The sequence below is a fragment of the Buteo buteo genome, chromosome 7 (assembly GCF_964188355.1).
Source record: "Buteo buteo chromosome 7, bButBut1.hap1.1, whole genome shotgun sequence".
In the NCBI taxonomy this organism is placed as follows: Eukaryota; Metazoa; Chordata; class Aves; order Accipitriformes; family Accipitridae; genus Buteo; species Buteo buteo.
Window position 1 is genome coordinate 29,762,796 of NC_134177.1, and position 12,665 is coordinate 29,775,460.

Below are 12,665 nucleotides of genomic sequence, written 5' to 3' on the forward strand. Positions count from 1 at the left end.
AAAAAGACTGCCTAGTCAGAAGTCGCCTGGAATCAGACAGGAGCTGAGGAAAACCATGTACCTTTAATGTGCAGTTTACTATCTATGAGCTATTTACAGCTCGTAGCAATTCAAGTTGTTTGTCCATTTTGTAAAACATTCTAGATTACCACATCAAAACTTCAGAAGTTTACAAATAACAAATCTTCCCCACAATTACCTCCCCCCCCCACACACACCTGAAGAGACAAAGGCCTCCAATGCCCTATTCTAGAAACAATATCAGGGCTTTTGCATGCCTTTTTGATGACAGATTAATGGAAATTCTCACAAAGTAATAGAAATCTTAAGTTGGATCACCTCCTCTACTGTGATAGTTGCTCTTAAAATTAAATACTTTTGCAAATATAGACCAAAGGTTTTATGTGTCTATACTCTAGATGGTTGCAAAATATCCTGAGTCAGAGTTTAGATCTGTATCTAGAAGCTGATAAAACTCCAACATCCTGAAGAACCCAATTCAAAACCCGAGTTCTGTTCTCCACAACTGCTACCTTGAACTAAAAAAAAAAAATAATTTTTTTTTTCTTTTACTTAAGTCCAAGATAAAAGCAGGAAATTCTGGGATTTTGCGTGTATGTGAAAGTCTAAATAAAAAGTATACACACACACACAGAATACCCTAACAAAATACTTTTGGCAGGTGCATTAGAGTTTGCAAAACAGAGATCAGTGCTCTAAAGAAAGTAGCAAAAGCAAAAAAATCGTGCCAAATTCTATGTTCTGTTTTCCCAAAGAACAAGACCAGGAAACATAATCTGCTCTGAGGATGGATAAGCTAAGGCAAATTAAGGTAGAGGAATTGCTTCACATCTGCAGAGCATTTGGTTATCTGGTAAAAAATTAGTTGCATTAGTAGTGCCATCACTAGGATTTAGTCCAGAGTCACAACTCCATTGTGCCCAGCATTTCACAAAGACAGAAGACAAGTGTCATGGCAAAGATATGCTTCATAAAGAACATAATCTCAAAAGAGAAAGGAGAAGTGATTTCAGAGCTGAAGAAAGAAGAATATCTGCAATTCAGACAGTCATTCATATTAAGAGAAATATAAAATTATCTTTGCAAAATTAAAATGTTCACACTAAAATAGTTAAAATAATAATTCACCTTTCACTTGTGTATCATCCTTGGCCTTATACTCTGTACTTTTAATAGCCAGTTCCACACCATAGCCAGAGAGGTAGACTTTTTCTTTACTGGGATTCTGTAAGGAAAAGCAAACAGTAAAATATTGCCACTCTTTGTTTTGATGTACAAATTAAAAGCTGCCATTTCCCAAAACTAAGAAATGTCAATCTGGTACACATTTCAGACATAACTGGTAATGCATAAGTGAGAAACAAAAACGAGTGATTCTGCAGTAATACACTGTAGTAATTATACTTCCTATTGTATTTCAACAAAATTTTTGAAGTTCAGAGAGTAAAGATATCTCTATGAACAAAAAAACCACCGAAAACCACAAAGCAAAAAGGAACACAAAACAATGTTTTCAGGATTCAGCGTGTAAGCCAATTAGAGCAGGACAGACTCTTGTTATCAAATCAGATAGAGGAAGGAGAGGAACTTCAACTATGATGTTCAAAAATGAAACGTTCGCTGAAGAGTTACAACACAGAATTTAAAAAAAATGGATAAATCAGTGACTCAAGAGACGCATAATTAGTTCTGACTTTAATGGGAAACAAACATGATCACTTGTTAAAAGTATTTTGCAGTATACAGGAGTCACACAACTGTGTCAAGATCTATTGTGTAATACACCTCATTTTGAATGTAAATACTCTTCCCAACACTGATAAACAAATTACTTTTTAAAAGGAAAGTGGTGTATGCAATGTATAACTTTATTTTATCACAAGTGCAAATGTTGCTAGAAGTGAACCAGCTGATGCTTTTTTTGCATTCAGGTCTGGCTACTTACTTGCTACACTGCAGGTTTTAGAAACATTAAGCAATATTCAGGAAAAAAGTAAACTCAAATTTCTCAGAGCTTTTGAAAAGTAGTTAAACTCTAATCCAGTGGTTATGGGCAATTTAGGGGAGGGAGATGGAAACCAGGATAAATTGCACTAGGACTGCTAAGTGTTTTTGTAATAAAATGGCTACAGAAACAATGCCTTTCATTTGAAAATGGTACCTTAAGGTTAATCCCTGCTTTTCATATCAAGTAACTAAGTGGCCTGACTGTGGAAGGATCTGACGATCTATTACCTGTAATCTAATACAGGTAGAGCAACTTTTTTTTTTTTTTTTTTTTTTTTTTAGATTAAACTCCGGAATTTATCTGGAGTTTAACTCTGCATTTGTAAAATCAAATGATCCTCTTATTTAAACAATTGTGAGATTTTAAATATTCTGAATTCCTCAGCTACATGCAATAAAAAGTAAACTTTTGAGTATTCCAAATAAATACCAAGCAGTAACACATTTTGCAAATGTCAATTTAAAGGGAACAAACCCAGGCCAGTTACTCCATCCATGTCAAATACCTTTGTTACAATGTGCAAATATACTTACAGCAATATAGTGCCTGAGGACATAAGTGATTTCTCCTGCCTCAGCCTTTAAAACAAGCCTCTTATGGTATCCGTAGAACTCCTCTGAGCCAATCTCAGCGTAAAGTATGACGACAGGACTTTCGGGGTTTGACACCAGGTATTTGTGGTCCCCTTTGAACAAAAATGGCTTTGGCCTATGAGTAAACATTGAAGATTATCACACTGTGATTCATAGCATTTCCTCACTCAATGCAAGACACAAAATTTCTTTTTCTCATGTTTAATCACTGTTCCTGTCTTCACTGAATACATATGTCAAGTTATTCCCACATTACCAAGGTCAGCAGCAATTGATACATGTTGATAAAGCTTTGTTAAAAATGGACATATGAAAATGAAACAAGTAGTTAGGTGCTATTTTGAATCTACTATGATCCTTATTTTAAAAATTAACCACTTCCCTTAAATTTTCAATTAACTTTTTTTTCCCCCCAATTGTGATTCATAATCTGTATTAAAAAAAATAAAAGCCTAACAGAGCAAATGTTCCAGGAACTCAAATTCAAGAGGACCCTTACCTTGGCTTAGTATACAAACAAGAAAGTGAATGAGAAGATGATTTTCAACTTCTGTTTATAAATTTTGTCTAAAATACAATGAAATATTTAAAATATTCCCAGTGAGTCAGAAGAATAGGATGTGAGCTACAGATGCCATATGTCTGCATATTGACAAAAAAACCCCTTATGCTTACAAACCCCAAACTGCCAAGATTACTATGAAGATAAACAGAAATTGAAGGTTTGTTTGTTTTTTAAAGAGGTATTATAGTTTCTTTTTATTACTAAAAGTTACAATCAAGTTCTGTCCTTGTAAAGAAATCTGAATTTGAAATATACCATGTGGTAATAGTTTTCTTTGTTAATGCTGAGAAAATTATATAGGGAAGAAATAATATGCATGCTTCAAGCCATTCATGAAACGATCTCCATTATATTAATTATCATTTTAATATGCAGCCCGGCTCTATTTCCCTACATACTGAAGACTTTCCTGAGAATTCCTACTGTCCTTCAATAAATTGTTTCCAACTTTTCCCATGCACTTGGAAAGCATTCCTCCTCATAGCAGAATATCAAAGAGCAAGGGATAAGAAAACAATCATTCCAATCTGGATTATAAGAAATAAGAGACTGCCACTTGATGCAAGCAATGGACAGTATAAATCAATATTGAAGAATGTAGAAACTACTGGTTTATTACAATCTTTTTGTAGCAGTAAGTCTAACTGGGTTAAATTTTAAGAGCTAATCCAATGATAGGAAATTAAGCAAATACCTTTCTGAAGCTGCCTGTAAAAGGTTTCCAAGAGAGTCAAATTCACATGTCGTCTCACCATGCACAGCAAAAAATAGGGTACAGCCTTTTGGTGGAGGTTCATCTGCTGCTATCTGTATTAAAATATTTGTAATAAAGTAGGTTGAATGTTTGCCCTTAGAACAAGTGAAAATGGTAACAGCATAGCTCTGTATCAATTGCTCTTCTTTGACTTCCTAAATTCTAAACTAGTACTTCTTCCCTGCTTATTACATAATCTACATGCAAGGTAAAAATTGCAAAATTGAGAATTAAGTCTTAACTTATTATAAATAGTTTTCCAGTCTATTACTATTAAGTGTAATATTAGTTCCAGGTGCAAAAAGCGAGGCTTGCAATTGAGGGGGTTTTTGGTTGGGTGTTGTTTTTTTTTTTTTTTGCATTACACATCAGAAACCTCTATATTTGTTAAACATCAAATGATAAAATTATTCCAGATGAAAAAGGAAGATGTCTTCTAGTATTACTTAGATAAAGCACATTATAATGTGAGACAATTTGCAATGAACTGTATGATACCCCAAGTTTGAAAGAGAACGGAGAGTACAACAAACTTCCATTCATGGGTTCTAATCATTAGAGCTATATATTCATGGATTACTACCTTCAAGTAAGTAAAACTGAACAATGGGAACAGCAGCAGCATCACAAGTACCAACAGAGCCATAGGGATTTTCCTCATAAGAATCCTTATACCTTTATTAGTGTAGCAGGCATCAAAGATACACAGACATTTCAAAATCCCAATTCTTCAATCTACTCTGGACAAATGGATTGAAATTCGGTACCCAATGAAATTAGAATATACATGCGCTCTTCAGCTGAGGTGTATGAAGCACTTTATCAAAAACCTTGAACTGATTTTCTCAAATGTCTCCTTACACAGCTCACTCCTTCCTGGGCCTTACATAATGCTCTACAAATCATTTGAGGAGTTCCCCTGTGCTGTACTAACCTGTTGAAAAGCTTGAACTGTTGCAGAATAAGAGCGTAAAGACAAGGAAAATTTCAACAAATTCTGCTGCAAAGGTGACAGGCTCTGACAGGCTACTTTCAGCATTTCATGGTAAGAAGAATAATCACTACCTGCAAAGTCAAAGTACAAGCAGTTATCTTTCTATACCATGTTCTCATTGAAGAGGGACTTTTCATCTTAATTGTGATTTATACTAACAGAAGCCCATTACATTAATTGTAAATATGCACATGACTGTTCCTCCTCAATTTTCATTACAGTCAGTTCTACAGATGGATGAGAGTGAACTGCAATAGAGATCCATGAGAGTACACTTATATACATTCCTGAGGATGCAAACATATGCTTGGGGAGGAGGGAAACAGTTGAAAGCTCCCATTTAATTTCAGTTGAGAAATAAAAACACAGAGAAAAAGCATTTATAATATTTTATACTTCATGTTGAAAAAGAAACTGGCAAGCAAAACATGTTTCAGACTTGTCCACAACAGCTTTTGTCAAACAGATATCCAAAAGTATTGAGCACTTCACAGTAAAAACATCACTGGAATCAGTCCTCATCTGACTTAGTATTATACTAACACAACAGAAGACAAAACATTTTAGTATATTTTTCAACCATGTCAACTATCAGTCATCATCAAGAAGAATATTATGAAAACTTACCATCATGTTCAGAAGTCTTAATATTTTGACTGGCTTCAACAAAATTCCAGAATTTTTCTTGACCTTCTTCTGATAAAAATTCACTGAGTAAGAAGAAAAGAGTTAGCTAGATCTATGAATTTTCTCTCAAGTTACAATTCTAATACTTTGTGGAGCTTTACAGGAAGTTAGCTCCTACCGTATGTTTACCTATATCAGAAAACCATATGTTACTAGAAAAAGCAGACCAGGAAAGCTAAAAAATAAAGCAACCCAAACAAATATTAGTTGCAGGCCAGAACAAACACGTAGTACATGAAAGAAGTTTGTAAAGCACCTATTAATCTCTCAAAGACCACTGACAGACAGCAGTGCACATGCTGGGAGCTCTCCTCCCTAATGCATATCTTTGCTAGCTATCTTTTAGAAGAAACATACATTTTTTGTTTACTTTGCTGTAACAAACTGTAGTTTGTTGGAACTACTAGCTTTGGTAGGGGTTTTTGTTTGTTTGTTTTTAAATGAGCAAAAGGAGAAGTCACAGCTTCAAATAATGATGTTGTAATTCACCACATATTAAGCTTATTATTAAGTAGGTATACAATGTTAGACAGTAAAATAATTCTCTAAACATTGCGAACATCAAATACTTCATCATGTCTAAACCTGTAACATGCTTCACATGCTAAAGGATGCTACAACACGAGATTTGGAGCCTACTACCTGCCCCAATAGCTTGTGTGTTCATTTCAACCTGTTCTGACCTAAGCTGGTAAGTACTTCTTGAACAATTGGGTAATGAATTGCAGTGCTGGGCTAAGTAAATTGAACAGGAGGAATGATTTTACACTGCAGTGCTGTATCATTCTGCAGTTCACCCCTACTGCCTAAAGTCTTTGAATGTAATGGTTAGGATATATATCAAGCCTGTGGTACATTATTTTAATTATTTGCTTACTATTTCACAGTCTCTTACGGTGAGCTTTTCCCCAGCAAATGTCTTGCATTGTCAGGGTATTTAAATCCTGGCATTAAGACCTGAGCTTTGTATTTTATTGCTTAAGGAATTTTCAGTCTTCAACTTCTATAGAGAAGGTTACAGAAAAGTAATTTCACCCAGAACACACCTATCCTACCACCCAAAGCCATGCCCATCTCAATGAAACCCGTCAATGCTCAACTATTTTCATGTGAGCCAGTCTGCCATAACACAAGCAGAATTCCGTATTTGGCAGCACCCTTAAGTGATACAAAATTAAGCGCACACACACTTACACAAAAATCTAGGAAATCCTATTTTGCATAGACATCTCCAAAGTAGAATACCACAAAAAGAAATGATGGGGACTTCTAAAGTGCTAAGTAGACTGGCAGTGAAAGGACAGCATTTTGCTTTCTTTTTTCAATAGCATCTTTTAAAAAAAAAAAAAAAAAAAAAAAAAAGTCTTTAATACCATAGAAGAAATCTCCCCAGACTGACTTGCACAACTCTTAACAAAGCAGTTGACTTTAGATAATCAATCCACAACTCACATGAACACAGGTAAACTCAAGCTTAACTGAGCTAAACATACACAAGCAACAGATACATATCAAAACCTACAGTCATTACTGAAGTCAAAAGTCTTTTACTGTGGAATCTTACAAATACCATGCTAAACCTCTCAATCTAGTGCTTTGAGTAAAAATTCATAAGGCAAAAAATACTATGGAATTATTCATTGTTATTAATGTTTTTTCTAATGCATGGTGAAAGAATTTATCATGCAAAAAACTACTATCTCCTTTAAAATATTCATCCCATCTCCCCAAGCACAGCAATGATCATGTTCAACTAAGTATTACTATTGCTAATGAATTAGTAACAACCAGAATCCAAAGTACCACAAATCAGAACCCAAAGCACCACAAAACAAACAAAAAAGAGAACACATTACCTCATCCTCTAAGCATATTCTGATTTGTCACAGTACACTTACCTTGTTTCAAGTAATAAAGGAGTTGAAGACCACTTTGTAGTTAGGGATGTTGTCACAGCCTTAGAATCTCCTCTTACAAGTGAAGAGCTGAACCAGATTCCAAGAAGTGCAATGAGTATTCCCATTTTATAGAAAAAGCCTAAAAAAGATGAGGCAAAAAAAGATGGTTTTGCATTGTCTCTTTTTATAAATACAGAATCTCACATATCCAAATATATTAAAGCATACTTTAAGATTGAGACAAGGATTTTAAGATCTGACTCCTGAGCTGCCATTAAACCTAAATCAATTCCAGCTTCCTCTATGCTTATGCATTCAAATAAACTTGCTTCTTTTCTAGGACATCCACATCATATACTGCTTGCTTTCAGAAGAGGTATTACAAACTGTCTATCTAAAATTAGGTGGAAAACGAACCCACTTTTCATTTTATGGGAGGTACAGTCACATTTTGTATTTGCACAGGTACACCAGCTAGTGTACTAACCAATGTTAGAAGAGCCAGGCAATGTTAAGGTTCCCTAGTCAGCCCTTTAGGTTCTGCTGGGTACAGCGGACTTCTTCTCTGGGGAACGAAGAAACAAGCATTTCCTGGATGCACTAAGTACCACCAACTTTAGAAGCTGAAAAATGAACGAAATAATGAAGAAAGACTCAAATGATACAACTTACTGCGAGAAATGAGCCAGGGGCAGGGGGGAAGGGGAAGGGCAGAAGCCATTTCTTTGTTGCCCTTCATGTCTACTTTCTTGCCTATATATTCTCTGACCTATTCACCATAACACAGCTGTGTGGAATGTCCTCGCCCACAACTCTTAAGCTTATGGAAGACTTGAATTCTCCTGTTAGCTTTCCATTCCAGTCTCCAAAAATTCAAGGGTTTTTTTCCCCTCTCTGACTAAAGTATAATATACACCCAGGCACTCTCTCACTTCCTAATCCTTATTTGTCTGGATAACTCATTTTCCATTCGTCCCCCAATTGGAGAAATAGGCTACTCAAATTCCCAGTATATCACACTTAACAACCTGCCCAGATCTAACTCATGTCTCTTTTTCATAATGATCTTAATGTAAAATATAGTCTTTGCATATGTGTTGTATATCTGTAGCTCTACCTGTGTGTATACATACAGATAAAACAACCTCATCCTACTCCCTTTAAAAATTTACACTACTCCAGCTAAACGTTCACCAGCAATGACTCACCCATTGCTCTTCCCGTATCTCAACATCCTTTCTTTCAGAATAAAACCAGAAATGCCCTGCTATAATACACAAAGAGCAACTTGCTCATCTGCACACGACATTTATTTTACACTGCACCCGTGAAGCAGACAGATGGCATCGCATGACACAGAACAGTTACAACTACCACTTGCTGTGTGCAGAGGAGGAAGCTCAGTCAATATTTGTGGAGTGAAACCTTGGCTTCTGCCAAGCAAAACAAAAAAACAAGGTCTGCAGTTCCTCCCAGAATTGGGTCCTTCTTATTCACTGCAAATCATACACAGTAGTTTGGAACATGTAAATTAATATACTGTACTGCATTCTTATGACACCTAGGCTGCTCTCTCATGCCTGCTTTCCTATTCTGTGAGAGACTGTAATAAAAGCCTTTATCTACATGAAATAGGAGGAAAAAAAGAAAAAAAAAAAGACACATTTGTCACCTGACACCCAGTTTAGTGAACTGAAAACCTGCAGATCAGAAATATCTACACTCCCTGAATAGTAACAGCCATAAAACAAAGGAAAGACCAGTATCTCAAAGAAAAATAAAAATATACCACAGAGAACAGAAGAGGTGAGAGGCACAGGAATGAGCATAAATGACATGAGGAAATCCAGCTGTGTTCTGTGTGAGGTAACAAAGCAAAAACCAATCTGAATAAAGACACTGTGAAGTGGATTTTTTCGAGCCTCATTTGTAAATATGGTTTGAAAAACCTCCTTATTTCTCCTCCAATTACTCAGTTTAAAATACAGTTGACTTCTGGAAACTTGCACACCCAGGCTTAGAGAAAGGAATAAATCATCCCACAACCACAGGTCCTGCCAGGCAGCAAAAGCACTGACCTCTGCCATGTACTGCAAGGTCTGCCTGGCAGCAAGCAGGTGAAACACACCACTTCAGGGAAGGGCAAAGGAAAAAAGACCTACGGCTTGGAAAATGATGCCAACTCCCAGTGTCAAGGCCGCAACGCTGAAGTGAGGTATCTGTCTGCACCTAGTATTGTAAGCAGTAAAGATTGCCCAGAGAGCTTCTGCAAGCACGCCTTTTAAAGTGCGGCTATCGTGTTGCTGTACTACGGATGCTGAAACTAAAACATGGCCTTTCACTGATTAGTCCTACATTGCACGCTCAAAGAGCTCTGCAATTTGTTCAGACAGTTCTATTCTAACAAATAGAAATAATTTGTTCTAGCTACTGGCCAACACCCAGCGTGCTTTCAGAAGAACGTCACACTACACTTCCGACGCACGGCACGCTAACCGAGTAGCGGCGACGCAGATGCTGCTGCTGACTCGAATAAAACCAAACAAATTGGGACGTCTGTTCGTTAATGGCAAAGGGCCTTTAACCCCCGAGCGCGGCCTCTGAAGCTCGCCAGTCACTCACGGCCGCTGACTGGCCGACACCAGCGAAGCGCAGAGGCCGCACGCCGCTCGAGGGGCCCCGCCACCACCGTGCCGCAGCGGTGCCGACAGCGCAGCGACGCTCCTCTCCGCAGAGCTGAAGGGGGCGGGGGGAACGGCGGCGTAGCGGTGCCCGGCCCCGGCCGCCCGCTCCCACCAACCTGCCCCGCCGTAACCGCCGCCGGGGCCGGCCGAGCCCCGCACGGCGGAGGCGCCCTGAGGGAGGGAGGCGGCCCCGGAACACCGCCGGCCGCTCACCACGCGCCCCTCACGGGCCGCGGCCGCCCCGCCGCGCGCCCCGCCGCCTCAGGTGCCGCCGCCGCGCGCGCCCCCTCGCCCGCTCCCCTGCCCTGTCCCGCGCGCGGGTCGCCGTGGTAACCGCACCTGCGAGCGGCCGCCACGCTCCCTTCCGGCTCGTGCCGCTCCCGCCGCTTCCGGGTACGCCGCTTCCGCTGCCGGGCGAGAGGGGCCGCAGCGCCATAGAGTTATAGCGGGGCAGCGCCAGACTGTCATGTGGCTGCCATCTTGCGGGGGGTCTCAGCGGGCGGCCGTTCCGCCCTCTCCTCCCGCCGCTCGGCGCGGGTCTCAGCCCGCGGGTGGGAGGGCTGGGCCGGGCCATCTCATCTCACCTTCCCTTCAGCGTCCCGTTCCCGGCATCGCCTGTGGCCGCCGGCGCCTGGCGCTGCGCAGCCCGGAGCCCGCCTCAGCCCGAGGCGGGGGCCGGGTCGCCGAGTCCCGCCGCTCTGCGGCGAGGGTGAAGGCGGCGTTACCGCCGTCCTGCCTGTCCGCGGAGCGGGCAGCCCCGGTAAGGCGGCAGGCGGGGCGCGGGCACGTTTCGGGCGAGCCGCCTGTCACCGCCCGAGGCCGGCGGCGAGCGGGACCTGGCTGGAGCCGCCGCGGTTTTTCTACCGCCCTCGCCGGAGCCGGTGGCCGCGAAGAAGCCGCATTTGGTCCCACCTGCGAGCGGGGGCCCTGGGGAAAGCAGTGCCAGCTTGCCGTGGTGCGGTCGGTGGAGAGCCCCGTCCCCAAGGTATCGACCGTGGCCCAGCCGGCAGCCACTCCCTGTGCCGTGCGGGACGGAGGGAAGTGGTCTAGGTTCGAGCGCTGCTTCGCTGAAATCCCACTGCCTTCAGCGGCCTTGTGGCAGGGTTCTTCCTTATCGCACACCCCCGCACGTATCGGCACACTGTCAACCGCATGCCAGCGCTGGGGGGGCGGGCCGCATCTTAAAACGTGAGACCAGTCGTGTTGGGTCGCTACGGGCCAGTGTGGTCCAAGACTACGTCCCTAGCAAAGCCATGGGAGCATGTAGGTAAGAGCGTAAGATCAGGGCAAACAGAGAGCAATGATTTCTCCAGAATGTTTGTGCAGTCTCAGTTTAAGAAGTAGGTAATGCTAGAGGCAAAATTGGTCTAGTTGGCAGCCTCTCCTCTTGAAAGGAGTTCCGCAACTTAGTTGCACTGTGCAAAGACCAGCTTCTTCCACTCGCTCGTTTGTTTACAGTGTAGATATGAGGGGAAACTGAAAGCACTATATGGCAGATAAAACCAGTTCTTTATTCATCATCTCTATACCTTTTACAGCTCTCCATCAGAACTCCCTCTGAACTGTCCCTTTTCCAGCCCAAAGATGCCAAATCCATTTAGCCATTCTTCGTGTGCTCAGTCTCCAATTATTCTTGCTACATCCTCTGAACGTTTTGTAATATTACTGTGATCTTTTTGAGCCGTGGGAATGGGGGAGCAGAACTGCTCATCTCATTCCAGAGGTGTTGAGCCAGAATAAAGCTGGGAGTCCAGCCAGGCAAAGCCCTGATTGTAGTTACTGCCGTCCCTGCCGGGATAACAAGGATAAGGGCAGTGTCCCAAGAGTCAAGCCACAGTACAGATCTCAAGTCCTGATCGATGGTCGTCCTGAAGAGCGGTATCCCTCTGAAGCGAACCTAACCACTGTTCATGCCCAAAGCTTCCTCAACAGCTGTTTGCAGGGTTGTTCGCAACACAAACCTGAAGGGTTTTCAAGGAGAAATCAGGGATTACTTAAACGTGATTCTGTAATTTCAAGGTTTTCTTTCTGGTTTCATTTTAAAATATTACTAAAACTCTGAAAACGACAGTTGTCTATCTGACTTCATCTCTGAGCCTCAAGACTTGGGGTTGCAATGTGCATTGTCACCAAGGTTTGGGGTTGTTTTTAATTTGTTTTTTCCCCTCTGTCCCAGTGAGCAGCAAATATTTATGCCAGAGACAACAGGGATGTTGGAGTCAGGTATTTACTGATGCAATCTGTGTATTTACAAAGGCCCCTTTCCCTGAACACAGCAGGCCCACAGCAGCAAAACTTTTGTCTCCTGCGCGGCCAGCCCCACGTCAGGCAGGTAGTTATGACCTGCTCAGCTTTTCCTCAGTGCCTCGCACTCTGGGAAGCCTCTTCCTGACTTCAAGGTGCTTCTTTGCATACTTAAGTTTAGAAACAAGCAGCGAGAAGCAAACCTCTCACCGAGATG

The 12,665-nt window shown here is 41.3% G+C and overlaps 1 protein-coding gene across 4 annotated transcripts in view; it reads right to left on the reverse strand.

The window, feature by feature from the left end:
• UGGT1 (UDP-glucose glycoprotein glucosyltransferase 1) overlaps positions 1-10,920 on the reverse strand; it is a 52,401-nt gene extending 41,481 nt beyond the window's left edge. For 2 of the 4 annotated variants that reach the window (XM_075032009.1, XM_075032008.1), the window contains exons 1-7: positions 10,544-10,920; positions 7,521-7,659; positions 5,563-5,645; positions 4,876-5,006; positions 3,882-3,994; positions 2,563-2,737; positions 1,150-1,246 (exon numbers count right to left, since the gene is read on the reverse strand). In XM_075032009.1, the coding sequence (XP_074888110.1) occupies positions 1,150-1,246; positions 2,563-2,737; positions 3,882-3,994; positions 4,876-5,006; positions 5,563-5,645; positions 7,521-7,659; positions 10,544-10,778 (973 nt within the window). In that variant the 5' untranslated portion in view covers positions 10,779-10,920. Of the gene's footprint in view, positions 1-1,149; positions 1,247-2,562; positions 2,738-3,881; positions 3,995-4,875; positions 5,007-5,562; positions 5,646-6,816; positions 7,412-7,520; positions 7,660-8,007; positions 8,144-10,543 lie in introns of those variants that run through there. The other 2 variants (XM_075032010.1, XM_075032011.1) reach the window with 2 other exon arrangements.
• Between the last annotated feature and the right edge of the window lie 1,745 nt (positions 10,921-12,665).